Source organism: Periplaneta americana, chromosome 8, assembly GCF_040183065.1.
Source record: "Periplaneta americana isolate PAMFEO1 chromosome 8, P.americana_PAMFEO1_priV1, whole genome shotgun sequence".
NCBI lineage: Eukaryota > Metazoa > Arthropoda > Insecta > Blattodea > Blattidae > Periplaneta > Periplaneta americana.
The window spans coordinates 24206083-24232536 of NC_091124.1; the positions used below are offsets into that span (position 1 = coordinate 24206083).

General features: G+C 34.4%; 2 protein-coding genes across 3 annotated transcripts in view; both read right to left on the reverse strand.

Moving 5' to 3' along the window:
- The window catches only part of LOC138704587 (brachyurin-like), a 49135-nt gene extending 34351 nt beyond the window's left edge, over positions 1–14784 (reverse strand). Inside the window, exons 1-3 of one of the 2 annotated variants that reach the window (XM_069832640.1) lie at positions 12469–14784; positions 3426–3471; positions 3139–3301 (exon numbers count right to left, since the gene is read on the reverse strand). In XM_069832640.1, coding sequence (XP_069688741.1) covers positions 3139–3301; positions 3426–3471; positions 12469–12555 — 296 coding nt within the window. In that variant the 5' untranslated portion in view covers positions 12556–14784. The remainder of the gene's footprint in view (positions 1–3138; positions 3302–3425; positions 3472–12468) is intronic. The other variant, XM_069832639.1, reaches the window with a different exon arrangement.
- Positions 14785–14936: 152 nt separating this feature from the next.
- Positions 14937–26454, reverse strand: part of LOC138704387 (transmembrane protease serine 9-like) — a 42904-nt gene continuing 31386 nt past the window's right edge. Inside the window, exons 11-14 of the mRNA XM_069832215.1 lie at positions 21622–21785; positions 20962–21060; positions 18448–18584; positions 14937–16583 (exon numbers count right to left, since the gene is read on the reverse strand). Coding sequence (XP_069688316.1) covers positions 16413–16583; positions 18448–18584; positions 20962–21060; positions 21622–21785 — 571 coding nt within the window. The 3' untranslated portion in view covers positions 14937–16412. The remainder of the gene's footprint in view (positions 16584–18447; positions 18585–20961; positions 21061–21621; positions 21786–26454) is intronic.

Consider the following 26454-nt stretch of genomic DNA (forward strand, 5'->3'; position numbering starts at 1 on the left):
AATGAACCTCCGGGTTCCTTAAAAGCCAGTAAATAAGTAAGTAAGAAGAACTTTACATAATATTATGCAATATTATGCTGTGTAGCTCCACACGGCGCTCTATCGATTGAGGGGGGGATGCTATGCCAATTTTTACATATTTCTTATGCAGAGGAGGGCACAAGTTATTTACAAAACTATGATGATAGGAGGAAAGTTTTCGAAAATCTAAAACAGGTTAAGTGCAAAGAAATCTCAAAGAAACTACCGACAGGAATTCTAGCATAATTGTAAACCTTGAAACGAGATAACGCATTATAAATACAATGAATTTATTACAATCCTTTTTGAAAATTACATGCCGCCACTGATGGACCTTTGACGGCCAGAGAATATAAATAACTCTACGCGGAAGTCGATCATCCCCAATAGAAGTGGAATGAGGCTGACGTCATATTTCCCCTACTTACGATTTCTGCAGGCCTGCTCTAACCATAACCTAAATACTCGATCTCAGATCACCGGTAAATTGAGTATACTGTACCTCATCATAGCACTTCCCGATACTCTTCATCATTCACCGTTTCAATTTCTCGTCAATGAAACTCCCTACATCGTACCTTAAGGGGCCTGTCAGGTATTTACTAATTTCAAAACCCGGTTGTCAAATAGACTGCTTAGACTGTGGACTTTCCTAAAATATATGATTTTCATATTTAACATTTAAATTTCTTTATTATTTTAACAATTACTTTGATTCACATTGCTAAAGGCCTAATTTGATTCTTAGAATTACATGTAACTAAAATTATTTTCATTTTGTTATTATTATTATTATTATTATTATTATTATTATTATTATTATTATTATTATTATTATTAATTGTATATTGTTCCTCTATTTCTGCTATTGTATTGCTTTGTTCTAAAACTGGTTGAGTGGAAGAGAAGGCTTTATGATCTTAACTCTGCCAGTAAAAATAAGTCTACTCCTATTACTGCTACTCCTGCTGCTGCTGCTATTTTCGCATACACGCCCATACATCATTGTTTCTATGCACTATCTATTGAAGGCTATTGAAATATTTGAGCTAATAGTTGTTCATATTTTCCAAACACAACAGTACAGTATTTCAACTTTATATCGAAGTATGGGGTTTTGTTATTTTCTTTTCCACCCAGATCCTTTTCTGAATGTATTCTTCTCCGAATCTACTGTTTTTTCCATCTTGGGCAGTCAGTGTATAAAAGAATTCAGGCAGAGTGTTTGCTGGAACAATATAACAATTATGAGGACTGAGATCTGAAGATAGACACAGACACATAATATGATAGTCGCAATTGCCATTATCCCATCTGTCAGAAGTGTTTGAAGAGCTACGTGAACAGGCTTCCGATGAGATATTACTAATTCTGGACATACTTACTTGCGGATTTTAAGGAACCCGGAATTTAATTGCCGCCCTCATATAAGCCCGCCATCGGTCCCTATCCTGAGCCAGATTAATCCAGTCTCTATAATCATACCCACCTCCCATCTTCGTCTAGGCCTCCCCAAAGGTCCCTTTCCCTCCGGCCTCCCAACTAATACTCTATATGCATTTCTTCATTCGCCCATACGTGCTACATGCCCTGTCCATCTCAAACGTCTGGATTTAATGTTCCTAATTATGTCAGATGAAGTATGCAATGCGACAAGTTCTGCATTGTGTAACTTTCTCAATTATCCTGTAACTTCTTCCCACTTAGCCCCAAATGTTTTCTTAAGCACCTTATCCTTAACCTCTGTTCCTCTCTCAAAGTGACTTAAGTTCCAGTTATGGAATTACTTACTGGCTTTTAAGGAACCTGGAGGTTCATTGCCGCCCTCACATAAGCCCGCCATCGGTCCCTATTCTGAGCTATATTAATCCAGTCTCTACCATTATATCCTACCTCCCTCAAATCCATTTTAATATTATCTTCCCATCTACGTCTCGGCCTCCCCAAAGGTCTTTTTCCCTCTGGCCTCCCAACTAACACTCTATATGCATTTCTGGATTCGCCCATACGTGCTACATGCCCTGCCCATCTCAAACATCTGGACTACTTTAACAAAAATTATATTACATGCAAAGCAGCTTGGGATAGAATACGTGGAGTTACCCCATCGATATGGTACCAGTGTTGGGCAACCCTACACAATATGCATAGAAATAGCAACATAAGTGAAAGATTCCATAGGGGAGAGTCGGGTAGTATCGGACATCGGGTAGTATCGGACAGTGCGTTTCTTTCATCTACCACCATAAGGTAGTACCTGAATGACATGGTTACGTTTCTCTATGCGACATCACAGAAACGTAACCATGTCAATCAGGTACTATCATCGTGTGGTAGATGAAAGAAACTCACTGTCCGATATTCCCCGATGTCCGATACTACCCGACTCTCCCCTAATAGATTTCAATTAGTATTGAAGAGACATCATCCAGACATTTATTCTGCTGCTAGAATTACAGGAAGAACAGGGTGATTCGAAAGTCATGATATGTGAATTCGGATTGGTATGAAGCATCGAAACAACGCCGCGAAAAAAAAGTGGCTAAAAATAAAGAAAATGGTCAGAAATATTGTTTTTCCATATCCAGCTTATAGGCAAGAAGGGCGTCGATCACAGTACCTTTGCTAATTAGTAGAAAATTTCAAGTTGTAATGGTTTTATCAGTTACTGTTGAAATGTAATTCGGTTTTTGCAGGTATGCATAAATTCTGTAAAATATATAAGTGAATAAAATGCAGTTATAATAAATTCGGATTCACTGTACTTCGGAAAAACTTCCTTCGTAACGTTAAACTGAAAGTTGGAAAAAATAACTTTCGGAAAATTTGATTCGGAAAAAGAATCGCAATCACCCCCACCATAAGGTTCTTGCTATGTGCAGTAGCGCACGCATACATTTGATCTTACAAGATAACGAATGGCCTTATAAATATTCTCATCCACTGTAACAGTGAGAACTTTTCTGTTTTATTTCAGAAACAAAAAAAATATTATTTAAGATATGTCATTGAACATGTAAAAAACTTAGTTTGTGTGATAAGTGATTATTTCATATTTTAATATGCAATTACATAATCAAAACAGTGCTTTCAAAATTGATGGCTGTCTGTACTCACATGCAATGCCCTGCAGTAAGGACCCAGTCGTTTGAAATGATAGCTCCTCCACAGAACCAGGTATTGTCAATAAAGATAGCAGCCTGCCAGGGGAACTGGCCACGACTTGCTGTCTGACCATTAGTGATTCTAGAACTTGCGTCACGTACGTACACTTTACCAACTGAATTTGAAACAAAGAGAAAGAAGTAAAAATTACTGTCTGGAATGCCCTACTTTATAGTCCTCACAATATTCTTACAATTAAGTTAGCAATCCTGAAAACTGTAGCCATGATATCAACTTACCTGGTTTGATTCCCTTCAGTAATCCTGGGTAGAGTCGGGCTTCGGCCTGTTGAAACATCAGATCAGATTCATGTTATTGGTGTATGAAATCTTAAAAGTAACAATTTTATGGAGTTTATCTTGGAATAGGCATAAACAAATTCACCAAGAAGACTGTGATATGTACATTGGCATAAAGTACCGGTATTATACTTTAATTGAGGAAGTCAGAAGCCAATGTGTTTAAGTGCACTTGAGTTATTTTTTAGAAAATATGGTTGAAAATGCTTAAGCTTTAGTAAATTCCGTTACATTTTTTATTTAATACTTAGTATGTGTTGTGGTTAAAACATATCCCATTGTCAATAAAATTTTATATGTTTTAGCTTGCCCTGGATGTACTGCAGGGTATAGGTATGCGTGAACGACCACAAATATTGTCAGAAAATGCAGGCTCTAAATGTCTAAAATTTTATAAGAAAATGAACTCATAATTGACAAAAATTACAAGGTACCACAACAAGACTTATTAGAACTTAAATATCTTATAAAAGTATAAAAAAGACTACTAATAATATTTTTCAAACCAGTTTTATCAAAGTATGGAAAAAAAAATCTGCAGTGACATCATTTGGTAACCATAACATTGTTGTGGTCTCCCTGACATCTTTAATATTTTTCTGCATTTAATAAACACTTATTTCTGAAAAGTAGACTACTCTCAGACATGTAGAGTTGTTTATTTTAATGAAATTAATTTTTTATTTGTCCTATATAAAATATATTAAAATTTACATTATGTTTTGTGACCTAATTTTTCTATTTTCAAAGAAATGTGCATTATTGTAGTCTACCGTTTGCATAAATGCATTTTAAATCAGTGTACAAAATTTCAGAATTCTACCTCTAATGGTTGTGGAGTTATGAAGTAATATGTGTGAAATTTTCAAATTTTGGAAAATTTAACTTAAAGTAAAAAGTGAATTCTAAAAAATATTGTTAGTAACGTTTTTTTATACTTTTATCAGATATTTAAGTTCTAATAAGTCTTGTTGTGGTACCTTCTAATTTTTGTCCAATTGTGAGTTCATTTTCTTATAAAATTTTAGAAATTTAGAGCCTGTATAATATTTGTGGTCCTTTACGTACATATACTCTTCATTCATCTTCTTAGAAGTATCACTTGTATCTCTTTGTTTTCTGACCCCCTCAATAGAATATGAAGGTTTCTTTGTTCTTAGTCCTCCGATCAGAGCTTTGTAAAATGTAAGATGATGTAAGCTACACCGTCTCAATAATAATAAACTTCCACAAGATTGCAGTGTCATCGATCTCGTATAACTTATGCCTTGAAGTCGAAATTGGGCAACAAATCATTCACAGCATTGGAGCAGTTTGTACCATGAAAGCTTTAATTGAGGAGAGCAATAATGATTTAATATATGTAACGGTTTTAATTACAGTTTCCAAAAAAAAAAAAAAAAATTAAAAAGTGATATACAAAGATGAACATATACCAGAAAAATTTGTAACATTAATTCATACAGAAGATAAAATTGCGAATACTAAAGGAGGCAGCAGCAGAGCAAGTGGACAGCTTCAAATACTTGGGGTGTACTATAAGCAGTAACATGAGCTGCTGACAGGAAGTTAAAGGGAGGATAGCAATGGCAAAGTAAGCTTTTAATAGAAAAATGTTCATCTTCTGCTGACCTCTGGAGAAAGAACTAAGGAAGAGACTAGTGAAGTGATTTGTGAGGAGTGTGTCATTGTATGTGGAAGAAACATGGACGTTACGAAGAAGTGAGGAGAAGCGACTAGAAGCATTCGAAATGTGGATATGGAGAAGAATGGAGCGTGTGAGTTGGACAGTCAGAATAAGAAATGAAACTGTTTTGGAAAGAGAATGATGCTGAAACTGATCAGGAAGAGAAAGAGACATTGGTTGGGTCAGTGACTGAGAAGAAACTGTCTACTGAAGGATGCACTGGAAGGAATGGTGAACGGGTGAATGGTTCGGAGCAGAAGAAGATATCTGATGATACACGACATTAAGATACAGTATATAGATCATATGCGGAGACTAAAGGTAAGCGTTCACTACATCGTATCGCACTGCTCGTACGAATCGCACGCAACGGATATTTTAAGTGCAGTGCGTTCACTGTAACGGCATCGCCTCATCGCCTCATCGGATTCCCCTATCAGCTGTTTAAAACATGACGTCGTACGATATTGACATTACTGAAAGCAAAGGAGTTGAGGTTAGGTCTATTAATTACGTCTGTTAGCGAATAAGAATTTGTAATTGCTTCATGCGTCTTAATTGAAGCGGAAGAAACGAAAGAAATATTGGTTACATAATATATTTGCAAGAAATGACTTGATTACTGTAATGGGAACGCCTCAAATTATATAATTCTTCGCAATTTTATACAAGCGAAATAAGTTTTCCGTCTGCCATTTTGGCGCGACACTGAACATGGCACAACATAATAGTAACAGTTGACCAATTAAAATTGATTTATTAAAGAAGGCCATGATCACACGCATCGGAAAAGTTGCCCATCCGAGAAACGTGGACGGATTTGCCGTGAGGCGATGCGTCCGATACGATGTAGTGAACGCGGTTACATAACAATTACAGCAAAGATTGTCTTTTTCCGATCCGTGCGATTCGTCCGATGCGTGCGATACGATATAGTGAACGCGGTTACATAACAATTACAGCAAAGATAGTCTTATTCCGATCCGTGCGATTCGTCCGATGCGTGCGATACGATGTAGTGAACGCGGTTACATAACAATTACAGCAAAGATAGTCTTATTCCGATCCGTGCGATTCGTCCGATGCTTGCGATACGATGTAGTGAACGCGGTTACATAACAATTACAGCAAAGATAGTCTTATTCCGATCCGTGCGATTCGTCCGATGCGTGCGATACGATGTAGTGAACGCGGTTACATAACAATTACAGCAAAGATAGTCTTATTCCGATCCGTGCGATTCGTCCGATGCGTGCGATACGATGTAGTGAACGCGGTTACATAACAATTACAGCGAAGATAGTCTTATTCCGATCCGTGCGATTCGTCCGATGCGTCCGATACGATGTAGTGAACGCGGTTACATAACAATTACAGCAAAGATAATCTTATTCCGATCCGTGCGATTCGTCCGATGCGTGCGATACGATGTAGTGAACGCGGTTACATAACAATTACAGCAAAGATAGTCTTATTCCGATCCGTGCGATTCGTCCGATGCGTGCGATACGATATAGTGAACGCTTACCTTAAGAGGAATGCAGAAAATAGGAAAGATTGGAGAAAACTGGGTTTGAAGTGAAAGACCTCCCCATGGGCAGAACACTATGCACGTTATGTAGGCTATGTTTTGTATGTTGTATATGTATGCAATTTTAATTTAAGTCAGTCTGTAGTTTGCAAGTGGGAGAGACAGTTGTATTTCCATTGGACGAAAGGAACAGGGCTACCAATTACCAGTGTTTACAATTTAAATCCGAAGGGAACTGGTGCCTGACATCCGTGAATTTGATTTCAAATAAGGCAGAATCTGGCTACATTTAAGAGGGAATCGGGCAACTCTGAAAAGACTCTGGGGTGGAGAGGTTTAGACCGGGGGATTCAGGAGGCCACACATTCCTGTAGATAATTCTATAACTCCGTCCATAGAATACTCGTCTATACTGTTGCAGGATACTGTTGAAACCAATAAAGTATAATCCCTTCCATTTAACTCACAAAAAATAAGGACGTAAAATCATTTCCAAATACCTTAGGATTTCTTTTAAGACTTTGTTAAGAAATGGGCTGTATTATCCTCTTACTGCTCATAACGTAACACAGGGTGTTTATAACGCGTGCGTCCGCTTCATTTGTAATGTTCGATACCATGATCATATCTCACCTTCTTTCGAGAAGTTATCATGGCTTAGGTTACATGAGAGGAGAAATCTGCACTCACTTTCTCTCCTATATCCAATTATGCACACTTCATCCCCCTATTATTTATTCGCTCGTTTTCATACTCTCTCTCGCTATCATAATATTAATACTCGATCACAACGCGATAACACGCTATAAATTCCACTTCACACATCATCTCTGTATTCCTCATCTTTCACCGTTGCTACCTCTCGTCACTGGAACTCTCTGCCGCCTGAAGTCAAGGGCTGCCGAACATTGAAATCTTTCAAATCCAAGTTAGAAAATTATCTTATGACGAGTTGCCAAACTAACTTACTATTATGACAAGTGTTGTATTGCATGTTTCCACGTATTCACATTTTTTTATGTTCTAGTGATATTTAACTTATTTTATATTTTTGTTTTCATATTTTCCGATAATGGTATATCTCTAATGTGACAAGTTGAGCTATATATAAACATAATTTTGCTTACTGTGTGTACTTAAAAATATTGTATTCATTGTATGCTTTGTACTGCACTATTGTGTTACTACTATTAGTATTATTATTACTATTAGGCATGTTATTATTATTTTATTTATTATTATTATTATTATTATTATTATTATCATTATTATTATCATTACTATTGTTATTTGTTATTATTATTATTATTATTATTATTATTATTATTATTATTATTATTATTATTATTATCAATAATTGTCTTATTTTTTATGCTTTGTAGGCCTCATTTATTTTTGACCTGCTGTTCACATTTTATTATGCTTTTTTCTTTCTTTCTGTATGTTATATATTATGTCTCATTTCTTCTTACTTGTTGTTTACATTTTATTATTATTATCTTATTCAGTTTTGTGTGTACTTTGTAAATTTGTAGTGTTTCTATAACGCAGTTTTTACTCCTGGTTGAGTGTTAGAGAAGGCCGTATGGCCTTAACTCTGCCAGGTTAAATAAATCATTATTATTATTATTATTATTATTATTATTATTATTATTATTATTATTATTATCATTTTCTCATCACAGAGGGTTGAGTTTTCGTAGCTCCAGTACCGGTAAATGTTGTTTTGGTATTTCCATACTCATGGAGATAAAACCAAGCTTCTTTCGATAACAGAACTAGAGTATGGTCAATAAGCCTACACCGTTATGACTGTTTTCATTGTATTTAATTTATTGCACTCATAGATCCGCTTTAGCATTGAAGTTTTAAGTTTTTGGCGAGATGAGTTGAAGCCTAAAATTCACAATGGATTGTCTGATATTTGTGTTATGGTTGGGAGAAACCTCGTGAAAACTCAACCAGATAATGACCCCAAGCGGGAATCGAATCATGCCCGAGCGCAGCTCCGGATCAGCAAGCAAGCAAGTCCGCCAACTGAGCTACGCTAGTGGCTTTACAAAAATATGCAATACATAGCAAGTAGAGTAATTCAATTAACAATTCATCAGTTGAGAAGAAGGTATGAATATTCACAAATGCGCGAACTTTCAAAACTTGACATTCCCATTTTCAGAAAATATACTTCAGATGAGTCCACCTGGTTGGAAAGGTTGGTATAGCGCTGGCCTTCTATGCCCAAGGTTGCGGGTTCGATCCCGGGCCAGGTCGATGGCATTTAAGTGTGCTTAAATGCGACAGGCTCATGTCAGTAGATTTACTGGCATGTAAAAGAACTCCTGCGGGACAAAATTCCGGCACATCCGGCGACGCTGATGTCACCTCTGCAGTTGCGAGAATCGTTAAATAAAACATAACATTTAACATTTACTTCAGATGCCAAGAAGGTACCAATGAAGAAAAATCTTTATAACATCTAAGATTAACAGAGTGTAGATCGAGATTGTATTTATGTCGTGTACTAAATTATGAATGTTTTGTATAGTATTAAATGTGCCCTAATATAATACATCATCAGGGTAAGAATGCACTCGCAAGCTAAGGTCAATATTTATAAATTTTGAAAAATCTTTTTATGCTCGACCATGCCGAAATGTAGTAATTATACACCTGGTAGCAGCCCTTTAATGGACCTCATTAAAGTACACCTCTTCATTAAAGTTCAGGTGTTCCAGCAATCAGAAAATACCATTGTAGCAATATGAAAGTGCAGGTATCGATTATTCTCGGATATGCAATCGAAAGACAACTAGCGAAACGTCACGGAGGCTGGAAATCCAATACTGTCGCAGAACGTTATGTTGAAGAATCGATCCAAAATAAAATTGAAATCTCAAATACAATATTAAACTCAGTAGAAAAAAACAACACACAAATTAACATAAATTCACCGTCATCTTCCAGCCTTTCACAAAGCACATTCCCGCAAATTCATTTCACTAATTGCACAATAAATCATCTACATTTGAAATAAAGTCAGTTCTGTTACTATAATAATTAGCATAAATTGTAAATAATATTCAAATAAATTCAATTTATCATCTCCTTTTTCAATGTCTAATTTAATTTCAATGTTATATCAAGATTAATGTTTATTTTACTCTCTAGTTTATATCAAGGTCAATCTGGACATTGGCTTCTCGGAAAAAATTAATACTTTCGCGTCTGCGCACATCTCACAATTTACGAGCTATTGCACAAGGTCAATTCCGCTTCTCAGTCAGATAAGAATAAAATGAATACTTATGAATAATTTTAAGTTAGAAATATGGTCGAGCATAAAAAGTCGTATGAAACTTGACTATAATGGTAATTAAGAAGCTCGTATGAAAATTATGAAACTCGCTTGCGCTCGTTTCATAAACGTACTCGCGTCTTAATTACTACCATTATAAGCTTGTTGCATAATGTACTATTTTACTCGTACATGATGTCCTTTTATGCACACCTGTTATTATCCCTATATATTTACTAAAACAAAAATATGTTTGGTTTCAGATGAATTGCTCTAGAATATTAATCCATGTTTCATTATATATTACCGTCCCTAGGAATTGTTATGCTTATATTTAATTATTTTTTACATGGCGTGTCGAATAAACAATACTCAGCTCTCTCTTAATCAGCGTGTGAGAGCGAGCTTGCTGAAAGCCTAAGTTGCTGCTTTCTTGTCAGAAGTTAAATTCGCACCCCCAGGAAAATTCTGTCGTATGTCGAAAATCACATGTTACTTTCGTAAATTATTTACAGCGATGTCTTACTAATTGGAGGTATGAAATTATAATAAAATAGTAGATTATGAAAGGTTTTGGTATCTATTTATTCATACATTCTTACAGCAGCATTTTGCTAGGAAATAGCAAATCTTTACATAATTATAACAATTATTTTGAGTTGCGACACTGTTTTACTGGGAGTGCGAATTGTCTATCCGATATAACACGATAATTATCACATAGTCTATCTGTTGCTGCTTGTTAATAAACGTTAGATTTATTTATTTATTTATTTATTTATTTATTTATTTATTTATTTATTTATTTATTTATTTATTTATTTCATCACTCATTGTTCACGTCATGGCGGATTAGATGTATTCCAGTTCTTAATCCGCCATCACTCTCTATACAAATGTAACAGAAAATTAATACATTTCAACTTATAAGTATCCTCTATTTACAATAATACTACTAATAATAATAATGATAAAAGTAATAAAAATAATCAACTAATAAGTATACCTCTTTTATTTAAAACTCCTACTCCTTTAAGAATTATTCTATTACTTCATTGACTACTCTTAATAATAATAATAATAATAATAATAATAATGATTTATTTAACCTGTCAGAGTTAAGGCCATACGGCCTTCTCTAACACTCAATCAAGAGTAAAAACTGCGTTATAGAAACACTACAAATTTACAAAGTAGTTTCTTATCGTGTAACTCAACATTTATAATTCCATCTCCGTTAGAGCTTTGACTTTCTCTTTCCATCTAATTTTAACTCTAAACAGAAATGTTTCTAATTTATGCAGATTGCTTGTGTTTATGTGTCCATTCATTTTTTATAAGCTACTATAGCGTTTATTTGTAGAAATTTCTTATCCACCCAACTGTTTCTCAAATCATTCGTTGCCTGACACTTTAACGCAATATGCATTGCGTCTTCAGCTAGTCCACACAAGGGACATTTATCCTTCTCTACGTTCCCTCTCCTATTCTTGAGTCTCCAGATATCTAAAATCCACCAAGCCATTCCCGTTCTCTCTTCCCTTGAATTTAGTCTAACATATTCTTCCTGTTCCCAAAACTGCTTAACCTCCCTATAGTATTTGGTTGATCCTAGGTCTTTCATATTACTAAAAATATCTTGTCTAGAAATTTCGTTTGCCCTCTCTTTTACTATGCTTCCAATAGTTTTCGTGTTTATAGGCCCCTAGTTCCCTCCATAGCCAATTTAGACCTAATCTGTTTATTTCACTTTCCAGCTCTTTCAGCCAATTCGATTTCCAATTAGCGGCTTTCATACAAAAGATACATGTTTTCATAACTGCCGAACCATTCCTACACAGAATATTACCTAAATATTTGATTTTTCTTTCTAGAATAATTCCCAGACTCGAATCGGTTCCCATCTCTAGTAACGCTGCCAGGTTAGAAGCATTCTCTGGTATTCCTAGAAATTTTTTACACATTTTGGCTCTTACTTTAGTAGATTATGAAAGGTTTTGGTACCAATTTATTCATAACATTCTTACAGCAGCATTTTGCTAGGAAATGGCAAATCTTTACATAATTATAACAATTTTGAGTTACGACACTGTTTTACTGGGAGTGCGAATTATTTATCCGATATAACACGATAATTATCACATAGCCTATCTATAGCTGCTTGTTAATAAACGTTAGATTGTAAAAATATAAATGTTTAAATACATAAATAAGAAAAATACCTAAAGTTTGTGACCTAATACCCTTATGTGTGATTTATTTAGGAATATATAATGTTTCGTAAGGAAATAAATGAATTGCAGATTATATTCTTTTTATTGCTTCAAGGCTGGGACACAAAATTTGAAGGTGCGATACTTCTTTAATTCACAAATTAAATAAATCTAATTGCTACAAGTTAAAATCCAAAATACAGTTCACTAATTATTTTTTTTAAGAAATCAAAATGACTTAGTAGGCTACTCCTTACCATAAGGCCGAAGGTTACCAGAAGTGTCAAAGCCACAAATGTCTTCATGCTGCTTATAAATGACAGTGTCTTTGATAATTGAATCATCTCAATTTATATAGCTTGTAGTCATTAATTCAATACATTGCAACAATTAAAAACACACCTTATCAGAGCACTTCAGCTACTTTTACTAGGTCAACTTGATAGAAAATAATCTGAAAATCACTGTATCAATATTATGATATTATATCACATTCTCAGATAAAGCTTAATCTGTAATTATATGTGACAAATATGTTTTGTCCATTTTAAATTTTAAGATAACAATGACAAGCACCTAAATCAACAAACAAGATCGACCAAGGAATTGTAACTTCTTATAGTTGTGATTTAACTTTCAATAACACGACGACAAAGTAGTCATTGCAGATAACAAAATTCAAGACGTACTTGGGAAATGTATAATTTTATTATCGAGAAGTACGTTTCTCACCTTATTTCAGTGCTTTGTGCACTAATGTCCAGTCAGAATTCAGACGAAAAACAATTACGTCATAATTAATATAGTATTCAATGTAGATATACACTATTGTCAGTTTCTTTTACATATATCGATATAGTGTGGACAAGTAATGGACGTTCAGACTATTTATTAGTTAGATAATGTGTAAGGTGCGTATATTAGTTGCATAGTATTTTGAAGTACTGATATCTTGTTGTGAACTGTTAATGTGGACAGTTAACGGTAAAAATATAAATAAATTATGATATGAACTGGCAATGAACGAAATATCCAATTAGTTTTTCAACGAATGTAGGGGAAACCCGGACAAAGCGGATAAGCTAAGAATAAACAATGCCACAGGCTATATTTTGGTGATCCCGAAAAAAAAAAAAAAAACTTCATGACTTTGGTTGTGACACATGTTGTCCATATATCTACAAAACAGCAATTCGTTTCTCGTACCTACAGGCAGTGATATTATTTGAGAAAGAAAATATAGTTAACTATTCGCTTTACCCGGGTACACGGGCAAAGCGAATAATTAACCCGGGCAAAGTGAATATCCCTATAACATTTTCACCTTTCTATTTAATTTCTATTGACTTATAATAAAATTAAATTAACACATAAACACGATTTTAATGAGTCATATGAGATGATAAGAAATGTTATTACAGCCCATTACAGCACGTTAGATTAGTACTAAATACAAATTTGAACAAGTCGACGTTTCACTAGCACTGAAGACTTGGATTTCTTCTGCTTTTCCTCCTGCCCATAAGTTACTTCTCTTTCAACGTTTTTAACCGGTATAGATGTAAGAGCTTCAGAGCGCTGACATTTTCTTCATTTAAATAGCATCTTTCGAGATCCACTTTTGGCACTGGTCTAAATCAAAAGAACTGACTTGGGTTCTCCTACTGACGATGTTGAGGGTTTTGGTGTAATAGGAACTGAAAATCTGAGTGTAATTGACGTATTGAATATTTCTTCAATCTCTGAAGAAAACGACATCATAGAGGTGGTTGATTCTGAGTGAGCATTAACTGTTTCTTCAGCCGCTGAAGAAGCTGACACCGCAGAATTTGTTAAATCTGAGCCAGCTGTCGTTTCGCTGATTTCTATCTCAAGTGTACGATCTGTAAGTTGATCTGGAGCAAAATCTTCATCAACAAATACGTTATGGTTGTATGGCCAGATAGTAGAACCACTGATTGGAAGATTTTATTTCTTCAAGTGCTTTCTTCATGGCTTCTTCAGACCATTTGGCTTGCTCCATTTTCCTCTTGAAAAATTAAACCATCTGAAAACACATTACGACCTTTTCAAGTAAAAAATTAGATCAGTGTTGCTGATTTATAATTTAATTAGTATGACTTAATACCTCCACTATGTAAAATGACCTAACACGCTTTATTACAATAGACAAACACAACCAAAAATACAGCTGACACTTATATACGTAGACAAAAAAGGTGGCAGGGCAAAGCGGATAAGTTATCCACTTTGCCCTATTCACTTTGCCCGCAGACGCCACTTCGCTTTTCATTTAAGGTTATACAAATATGAACGTGAATAATCTTCTTCATAAGTACGGCAGTATAGAAGTAATAGTATCGCCGATATATTACTATCACATAACAAAGTGTTTCTGCAGTACTGTTTGTTGTACATATATTTCTCTTACCTTGAAATATTTTAAGAAAACAGTCAATTTTCTTCAAATACACGCTGACATCTTTTCTCACTAGCTAGAATGACGATAAGTCAGTTCCAGCAGCAAAATCAGGTTGGGATTCTTCCCCAACATAGCAGAAAGCGCTACGTATTGGCGTTTCTAAGAAAGAGACATTATTCTCTTTGCCCAGGTTATTCGTTTTGCCCGGGTCTCCCCTACATTTCAGTACTAAATTCGTTTTAAAATTTAACACTAACAGAACAAAAAGTATTACGATAATTCTAATAAATAATAACAGCATAGAAACTGCAACACAGTTCAAATTTTTATTTAGATTGCTGTTTTACTAATGCAGCAAGCAATGTCCAACATTACTGTGCAATGCTTTTCACACGACTTAGTTTATACAGCTCAGCTTCATCTTGGCTACAATATTTTGTCTAGTAGTATGTGATATTTAACTTCCCGTAACTAACAGCGACAGAGCCATTACATTAAAACTAGGCAATGTTGTTTAAGCGTGGATGGTTCCTTTTCTAGGAGGCTGAAAGCCGCGACTATCATAAACTAAGTCGTATGAATCGGAGTGTACTGATTTCAATAAGCAAGATCCAACATCAGATATAGCAAGGATTCCGATTTGAATACGTTAGATCCAACACTAGATATACCCTAACATGCAGATTTCAATAAGCAAGATCCAATATCAGATATAGCAAGGATTCCGATTTGAACACGTTATATCCAACACTAGATATACCCTAACATGCAGATTTCAATAAGCAAGATCCAACATCAGATATAGCAAGGATTCCGATTTGAATACGTTAGATCCAACACTAGATATACCCTAACATGCAGATTTCAATAAGCAAGATCCAATATCAGATATAGCAAGGATTCCGATTTGAACACGTTATATCCAACACTAGATATACCCTAACATGCAGATTTCAATAAGCTAGATCCAACACTAGGTATAGCCAAGATTCCGATTTAAGACAAATGAGAAGAATATAACTTATATATCATTTGAACAAATTGCATAAATATACTAAGTGACATATACATAGTGTGTGCAAAAGGTTACATAAGTGAATATACATATTGGTGTACATAGTTACAAAAGTTACTGTTAAAATTACATTGATTGAAATACATATAAAAAAGATTAAAAATAATGATGTACTTAGGTTAAAACAATGTTATTTTAAAAAAGTACAATTTTACACCTTGCATTTTATGCTGATATAAATTTCACCGAATTTTTTTGTATTATTATATGTGTAATTTTTAACATTGAATATACCGTCATAAATTTAGTCAAGTGCGGTGACGTCAGGATAACGAGCAGGCCATCCAATGGGCTCACCGCGACCAATCCACTGCTCACCGAATCTGCGGTTCAAATGCACCATAAACTAAGTGCGCATCTGTTAATTCAGTCCAAGTGAACTGTTCCAACTCTCTACTCTCAATGAACAACAACGTACTGCGTGGTCACAGCAAAACATTGCACTCTGACGTCATGGCGCGTTTACTGATTAATGTAAATATTGATGGTTTTGAAACATGGGTGTCATAAGTAACGATAAAACTGTAGTCCTTATTCCTTACAATATAATAGAGATCCTGGCTTTGTCATTCAATAATTAGTTTCAGACCCATGGTCATTTAACAAAAAAAAGTTTGTTTTGGTGTCATCTATCATCACTAGAATTTTGGTATTGAATGTAGTTACACTCTGTATTTGTATCGTAGTTGTCAGTGTACTGTCATTTAGTCAATGATAATGCCAGTATGGCTCTGAATCCAGTCCAAATAGCTGGTCACTCTGGTAAAAAGAGCAGGCAAACCAGCTTCACATCCAAAAGCAGCATAATATGTCACAATACCAATTTGAACGTAACCACCATTTTCGGAATGGATAAGAGGGCTGCCGCTGTCACCCTATAAAAGAGAAGATATTTACTGTAAATGGTTTCAAAATAAGCATTAATATTTATCTATATCTACACTTACGTGCAGATGAAAATTTCTAGTTCAGAGAAATACAGGTTAATTACAAAAATACGCGTTATTTCAAATGTAGACATCTTTCGATTCAATGCACATATACAAATAATTCTATATTTCTATCAAAATGTTGGGTTGGTGCACAATTTCCTAGCGTTTTTGTTTGGCGTGTTGGTACTCCGGTTGCTGTGGGTTTATTTATCGAATGTTGTTTTTTATTTGGATTTCAATTGTTGTGCTTGAGTTTAGATATTGAAGTTTTCATTTTTGGAGATAGTGGAGCCGTGGACGCTAGAAATTGGAGTGTCAAGTAGAGATAGTGGAACATTTCCGACATATTGTTCTTTTTGAGTTCTATAGAGGGGCGAAAGCAGCTGAGGCGGCCAGAAACATTTGCGCCGTGTATGGGGACAATGTTATCGGAAAGAACACGGCAAGAAAATAATTTTCTCGTTTTAAGGAGGGTCGTTTTTACATTAGTGACATTTCACGTACAGGAAGACCTTCGGGGATTGATGAAGACCGTTTAAACACATTAATACACAATGATCCACGTCAGTGTATCCGAGAACTGACAAATGTGATGAACTGTGACCATTCCACCATTGTGCAATATTTGCATTCAGTGGGCAAGGTTCAAGAATCAGGTGTCCCGGATACCGCATGCTCTAAGCCAAAACCACAAAAATCAGCGGGTGGCCATATGTAGGCTATATCTTTGCTTGCTCGTCATCGATTGGCTCGTGAACAACATCGAACATTCTTATCCAATATCGTTACTGGTGACAAGAAATGGTATCTTTATGCTAACATAAGGAGAAGAAAGGAATGTTTGCGGCCGAACACAAAAGCAACTCTCCGTACAAAGGCCAGTATTGCCACCAACCGAGACGTCTTTCACACACAATACAAGAAAAATGACCAACACGACTGCGAGAAGTGATGCTACTCCACGATAACGCCCGTCCGCACTCTGCTAACCTGACACAAAACACTATCCAGCAGTTGGGTTGGGAAGTCATTGCGTATCCATCTTGTTCACCTGAACTTGCGCTTTCAGATTTTCACATTTTCCGCTCTCTATCGAACAACCTTCAAGGAACTTCTTTTCCGGATGGAAAAGCGCTCCGAACACTGCTTGCCGATTTCTTTAACTAAAAACCAGCGATTTCTACAGGCGTGGAATAAAAAAAAAATAATCCAGCGCTGTTGTAAATAATGAAGGAGAATATTATATTGTTGATGATTAACTTCTCTCTTATGTGTATCTGATGTGTTTAATAAACTTACGAAAAATCGCTACGGAATTATGCACCAACCTAATATTAAACGCTAATGTATAGCTCCTAATATTTCTAACTAAATTCTACCTGATAATGTAATATTTACATCCAAATGCTGGATGCTAATGTGATATTTCTATCCAAATGCTAACTGATAATGTAATATTTCTATCCAAATACTGGCTACTAATGTAATATTTCTATCCAAATGCTACCCGATAATATAATATTTTATCCAAATACTAGCCGCTAATGTATAGCTCCTAATATTTCTAACATAAATGCTATTTGATAAATAGGAAAGATTGGAGAAAGTTGGCTTTGCAGTGAAAGGCCTGCCTCGGGAAGAACTCTAAATTACTAAATGAATGAAAGAATGAATGAATGAATGTAATATTTTTATCCAAATAGGGCTACTAGGTGCTAATGTATAGCTCCTGATATAATATTCTAACTAAATGCTAGCTGCTAATGTAAATCTGAACTAAAGCTTGAATATAGGCCTATTTACTTACAATGCAAGCACTCTTGCCATCAGGACACAAGGCACAGATCATGCCAGGAAAGATCATGCCATAAATTGAACTGCATTCTTGGTTTGTAATGACCGTGAGATTCCAATACTGAAGCAGATCAATGATACCTGTTCCGCCTGAAATATGCAACAAATTATATCACCGTCAGTGCATTTTAATATCTAAAACAACTGTATTTAATAAAATTTAATAGTTGAAATATTATCCAATTATAGATTTATTTTATTTTATTGGGTTATTTTACGACGCTGTATCAACATCTAGGTTATTTAGCGTCTGAATGAAGTGAAGGTGATAATGCCGGTTAAATGAGTCCGGGGTCCAGCACCGAAAGTTACCCAGCATTTGCTCGCATTGGGTTGAGGGAAAACCCCGGAAAAAGCCTCAACCAGGTAACTTGTCCCGACCGGGATTCGAACCCGGGCCACCTGGTTTCGCGGCCAGACGCGCTGACCGTTACTCCACAGGTGTGGACCTAATTATAGAATTGTCCATATTTCATATTAGAGAAAATGTAGTATGGGCCCAAATAACTTGGATATTGATATTGATTAAAAGACTCGAGCTTTACTTCTATTTTATACAGAGAAAAGGCTTATAATACTAGGGATTAAGCTTGTATAAAGGTGTAGAGAGGTTAGCTAAGTACGTATTTCATATGTTAGATGAAGCTCGAAATATATATAATATTATGATATTTTATTCGTAAATGAAGAACAGTCTCTAATTTGGGTAGTCTATTGCCACGACTGAACATAATATATTGTTGAATTTCTATTTAAGTTTGCGAAATACAGGTTTGGTACAGTCAACTGATGCTCCTCAATAGTGTAGTATTTCAGAGATCAATGCAATTACTCATCATACTTTTGGGAATTTATACATGCTATAAAGTAATTAATAACGTCGCTATTCCAACCAATGTTATTTTTTGGACGTCGTCTCTTATTTTTAATGCTGATACTACATCCCATAAACAGCATTAGAAAATTTCTCCCGCTATCAGTAAAAAAAATATTAGTGGAAACACTAGTGATTATTGTGATTTTCTACTGACTGTCCTCAATGTCAACCAGTCGCAAAGATTACAACGTGTTCATAATTCTTGTATTCGCTTCGTCTGCGATGTCCGCTGCGCTGACCACATTATCCCATCCTTCCAAACTCTAAACTGGCTACGGCTTAACGAACGTAGAGATTTTCATACCCTTGTTCTCCTTTTCCAAGACCTTCACACCTCTATATCTACCTACCTTCCCTCCCGTTTCAGTTGCCTGTCATATCATAATCTCTTCACACATACGCAAAATAGCCGCATACTAGCCATACCAACACATAAGACATCATCGTATTCATCATCATACTCAATCTCGCTATCGCGCTTGTGAAATATCCTTCCCAATGACATCAGAGACTGTCAGGATGTACCAGTGTTCAAAAACAAGTTTTTTAAGCATTTTCTTACTGCGTAGAGTAGGTTTAATTTTTATTTAAAAAAAAATCTTTCTTCTTAACTTCTACAGAAAACTGTCTAGCTTTTATTAATCAGTTAATCTTTTAGTACTCAGTATTTTTTATTGTATTTGTAAATGTAATATTAATTGTAATTATAAGTATAATTGTATTCTTAATATTGTAGTTGTAATCCCCTGGTAAAGGGGAAGAGAAGGCGTGATGACCTTATCTCTACCAGGTTAAATAAATAAATAAATAAATAAATTAATTAATTAATTAAATATTTACAATATACAATAACATGCTGTATCTTCAATCTGTCAACTATTGTAATCTATGAATAAAGAAAAAAAGGTTAAAAATGGAAAGTACAGTTTTAGAAATTAAAGATTTACCGTACGTTTATGTTACACGTTGTTCTGGGTATATTAAGGAATGGATTTCGAAAGCAAATATCAAATAGCAGATGAATGATAGAAACAGAATACTAGTACACATGTTAAACTTCTTGTTGGAATGACGAGAGAATATATGGTATACTGAGCATTAAATCAAGATATGGCAGCCCAAATGTAAGATTAGAATTGTAGTTGGATATAATACCTTGAGACTACTATACATGTAGTTGAAACCTATTGGAAGGTGCTGTAGAGGTCGTCCTAGGTCAGGCCTGCAGAACTGTAGCTCTTGAGAGCGACTGCTTTCCTCCCTTTTCTACCTGTGCGGTCACGGCGTTCTAGTTACGCTCGGGTGCATCAACATTCATTCTCGGGGCGGAAGTCGATCATCCCCCAATAGAAGTAGAGTGAGGCTGACGTCATAGTTCCCCTACTTGCGAGTTCTGCAGGCCTGTCCTAGGTGCAGTGTTAGTACTTTTTTTAAGGAATTGTGCTTAATTTCGTGACCATAAAATGGATGTTTTACTGGGAAGGGTAAATGTTATATTTATTGGTGCAATATTCCGTTGTTCGGCTATATATATGAGCGTGATACAGTATTTAAAATTAAAATAATAGCACCATAAAATATTATACTCACTACCAGAATTTAATCCCCATCCAGTGACTATAACAGTTTCACCAGCATAAGAGTTGCCTTGATCGGAGCGTGAGGGCAGACTTATAGGGCTGATGTAAACTGGAAAGATTATAAAGATATTATTTAGAACATTCTGTACATAATATGCTCTTTAAATTATATTTCAGGAAAGAGGAAAAGTGGCTTCATGATCAACAAAATTATTAATTCCACTTCTCCTCTCTGTTCATTACTATTTATTGTATATCTAGCATGAAAAACCCTATTTCACCCTAAGGTACACTGTGTAATTCAAGAATACCGATAATGTGATTTTGTCGAACGTAATAAACAAATTCGATAATCATAGAATGAAAACAATCTGGAATTCTAATCAATAATACAATCTTCGTTATTTGAACAAAGTTGGTACTGGTTTTAATCTTGTATTAATTTCATGTTTGTTTTAATTAATTGTAATGTTAGTATTTCCAAATATATTTATGCTTTAGACTGTCCAATTGAACTACTTCCTCCCTGAAATGTTTTCTTCTGATAGGCTATATTCATTACCTGTTTTATTCTCGTTGATTTTTTAACCATGATCTTTATTTCAGAACTTATTTATTTAAATTTATTTGCGTTCTGCGTGTGTTACAGGGTAAGAATTAAAATACTTACTGCTGTAGCTCACAGAAGGAATTCTCACCAGGCCGATGTCATTAGCAAGAGTGTCGCTGTTGTAATTCTCATGTCTGATACTGCTTGATGTACTGATAACTACTGTACCAGATTCAGGGTTATTGACATTATTAGCGCCGAGAATCACTTGATATGAAGAACCACTGAAACAAGAGGAGCAATTGTGTTTAGTTTCTTTATTACCTTAGAGAAGATAACGATGTCTGTGTTCCGAATACTTTTAAGCAGGAAACTCCTGGTAGTTTAGTTCCATGGCCGAATTTCTTGAAGAATATTATATTTCACAAGGAAGAAATATGTATTGTTAATTTCGATTGTAGCTATATTAAAAACAAGGCGAGAATATACTGCAGAGGAGTTTATTTATTTATTTATTTATTTATTTATTTATGTATATACGTAATTACGTATTTATTTATTTATTTAAGTATTTAATTATTTAATTAATTATTTATTTACTTATTTATTTGTTTATTCGCTTTTTTGTTTGTTTATTTATGTCTTTATTTATTTATTTTATTTAATTTATTCACTTTATTTAATTTATTTAATTTATTTTATTTTCTTTATTTATTTTATTTTATTTATTAATTTAATTTAATTTAATTTATTTTATTTTATATATTTAATTTATTATATTTTATTCATTTGTTTTATTTATTTAACTTATTTATTTTGTTTTTATTTATTTTATTTATTTTTAAGTTTTTTATTTACCGGTATTTGTTTATTTTTTATTTATTTTTTATTTCATTTAATTTTATTTCATTTAATTTTATTTCATTTAAATTTATTTCATTTAATTTTATATATTTAATTGTATTTAATTTATTTAAATTTATTTTATTTATTTAAATTTATTTTATTTACTTAAATTTATTATATTTATTTAAATTTATATTATTTATTTAAATTTATTTTATTTATTTAAATTTATTTTATTTACTTAAATTTATTTTATTTATTTAAATTCATTTTTTATTTTATTTTATTTTATTTATTTATCTATTTATTTATTTTATATTTTTTATATTTAGTTATTTATTTATTTTTTATTTTTTATTTTTTGTTTATTTATTTTTATTTATTTTTTTATTTTTTTTTTATTTATGTCTATAACAGGGGAAAGCCCCCATTACAATAGATAGTACAGTGTTAAACATGATTCGGAGATAACACTTTTTATTCTTCTCATTACGATTTTATTTAGAGTAAAGAACCTTACATAATATTACACAGTGTATCTCCACACAAATTCGCCCATGGGGGAGGAGGCGAACGCCAATCGAGTGGGTGGGGGGCTAGTCCAAGTTTTAGATTAATTTTATTGTGCAGAAGAGGGCACAAATATTCACAAGACTATTTTTACGTGTATGAAAAGTTATGCTAAATAACACATTGAAATAGTAATTACGGATTCAACAAGTTTTATGAAGAAAGTTACTGTTTATGGTTTATTTCCTTCTATGTGGAACGCTGTAATAAAATTATTTCCTTAGATCGTTGTGTTAGTGCTGTAGCCTATTTAAAATATTGAATTTCCACATATTGATAATATACCCAAAATAAAAATTTGTGTCTAAATATCGTAACTTGAAATACCGTTCTTGGTGTAACATCGCCTAATTGCTAAAGGTCATTTCGAAAAGCACTTTTCAAAGAGTGAAATTTCAATTGCTCTTTTTTTCAGCCAGGAAGAATAAAGGTTGTGATTGAAAATGCATTGTTATATTTTTGTACGTTACGTAACGAAGAAAAAATTTGTGAGGTACATAGAGTATTTGCCGGGAAGTAGGTTTCGGTTACGTGAACGCCATCGACATTTTACTGTTACAGATTGAACGCGACTGCCATGTACAGTAGTGGCAAAAAAAACCGGACCGACGAAATAATCAAAGTCCCCGAAATGAGCCACTGCGCACGCCACGCCCGCATTCGCACGATAGCGAGTAATCTATTGAAATTGTTGTAGTTTCGACTGCTGACGTAGCCCATTTCGAAAGCCATTAGAAAATAAGCTGGTAAAATTCATGTTCTGGGAATAATAAGTTAATTAAGTTGTAAAATATCGCTGCAATCGAAAAGTATTGGGAATAAATTTGAGTAAAGAACAAAATAAGTTTCCTTCCCAGGCAGGATTCGGACCACGAAAGTCTTAGTTACCAGTCTATCGTGCTGTCACTGTGAACAAGGCTCTGAAATCAGCTACAAGGGTCGGTCCGGTTTTTATTTTTTTTTTTGCCACTACTGTACTATTTATTAGTGTGTACATTTCCCCTGGATCGAAAGGGGGAGAATTATATCTTAAGTAGTGCGGATAGATACAAGCTCAAAGAACGTCAGATAATTAGCATACAGCTAACTTCCATCCATTGCAGTTCAGTTTAGTTACTGGCAATGCAGTATATATTAGAACAACGAATTTTCATTTATGATGGGCCTACATACATTACGAAAAAATCGTACATTATATACTGTATTTTACGGAAATATCCTGACGTTCAACAACTATATTGTGATTCAGTGATCTAGAATATAATGAAAAAAAAAATGACAGAAACTGTATAATTTTCAAATAATAAAGATGGCCCATAAATCGTGTTCTGAATTAAGAAAACTTCGATGACATAGGCTATGTGCTAGGACAGTCTACCATGAATTTGTTAAGAAAGTTACTTTAACAGCTTGGAAAGCAAAAGAATTGTTAAATTGAAAACCTTACCAAGACAACGGCAGTTCAATAATTGAATGAAACGGACAATGTGCCTAAGATTCTATTCTATCGAGAAAGGCGAAATCCAGCGTGTGTCAGAAATATTTAAAAATGTGCATTAGAGAGTTTACTCGACAGTTCCAGCATTTATAAGGTAAATAATAAGTACGTCTGTAATGTAATGCACTATAAGGAACGAGATTTTATTTGCAGGAGGTGTGACTCAATCACCGCTAAGTGGACTGTTAATTGCCCGTGTTACAGCGCCGGCCCTACTAAGCAAAACCTGTTTTACTATTATAACTGTTTTACTTTTTAATGAATATCATTTTAATGAAGCTAGACACATCTTGATAGATATAAGAAGACACACTAGTATAGTAGACATTCGAACCTTCAGGGGGGCAGACTGTAATTCTGACCATTATTTGGTAATTGGTGAACTAAGAGAAAGACTATCAGTAGCGAAGCGAGTAGAGCAACAAGTTAATATTACTAAATTCAATATTTTGAAATTAAAGGACGAGGAAGCTAAGCAACATTATCAGGTCGAAATTTCAAATAGTTTTGCCGTATTAGCAAGTTCCGACGAAGTTGAGGAAGAGTTAGATGTTAATAGCATGTGGGAAAATATCAGAGATAATATCAAAATTGCAGCTGAGCAGAGCATAGGTTATTATGAAACTAAGAAAAAGAAACCGTGGTTTGATGAAGATTGTTGCATGGCAGTAGAAAGAAGGAAACAGGCAAAATTGAAGTTCTAGCAGGATCCAGTTGAGGCGAATAGAGATAATTATTTCAATAAAAGACGGGAAGCAAATCGTACGCTTAGGAATAAAAAGAGACATTACTTTAAGGAAAAACTGAATGAGGTAGAAACAAATAGTAAAAATAAAAATATTAGAGATTTATATAAGGGCATAAAGGAATTCAAGAATGGATATCAGGCAAGGGTAAACGTGATCAAAGATGAGAATGGTGACTTGCTTGCAGACGCTAATTCAATCCTGAACAAATGGAAAAACTATTTTGGACAACTACTAAATATACATAGGCCAAATAGAAATGATCGGGACGAAATTGAAATACAAACTGCTGAGCCATATATACCCGGACCCACACTTTCTGAAGTCGAAACTGCGATAGAAAATCTGAAAAATTATATGTCTCCAGGTATCGATCAAATTCCAGCAGAATTAATACAAGGGGGTGGAAGCGCATTATCTAACGAAATTTATAAGCTTGTACTTGCTATTTGGGAAAAGGAAATTGTACCAGATCAAGAGAGAAGTTTTATATGATATTCTTATGGAATTTGGTATTCCCAAGAAACTAGTTCGATTAATTAAAATGTGTCTCAGTGAAATGTACAGCAGAGTTCGTATAGGTCAGTTTCTGTCAGATGCGTTTCCAATTCACTGTGGGCTGAAGCAAGGAGATGCACTGTCTCCTTTACTTTTTAACTTTGCTCTAGAGTATGCCATTAGGAAAGTCCAAGATAACAGAGAGGGTTTGGAATTGAACGGGTTACATCAGCTGCTTGTCTATGCGGATGACGTGAATATGTTAGGAGAAAATCCACAAACGATTAGGGAAAACACGGAAATTTTACTTGAAGCAAGCAAAGCGATACGTTTGGAAGTAAATCCCGAAAAGACAAAGTATATGATTATGTCTCGTGACGAGAATATTGTACGAAATGGAAATATAAAAATTGGAAATTTATCTCTTGTAGAAGTGGAGAAATTCAAATATCTGGGAGCAACAGTAACAAATATAAATGATACTCGGGAAGAAATTAACCACAGAATAAATATGGGAAATGTCTGTTATTATTCGGTTGAGAAGCTTTTATCATCCAGTCTGCTGTCAAAAAATCTGAAAGTTAGAATTTATAAAACAGTTATATTACCGGTTCTTCTGTATGGTTGTGAAACTTGGACTCTCACTCTGAGAGAGGAACATAGGTTAAGGGCGTTTGAGAATAAGGTGCTTAGGAAAATATTTGGGGCTAAGAGGGATGAACTTACGGGAGAATGGAGAAAGTTACACAACGCAGAACTGCACGCATTGTATTCTTCACCTGACATGATTAGGAA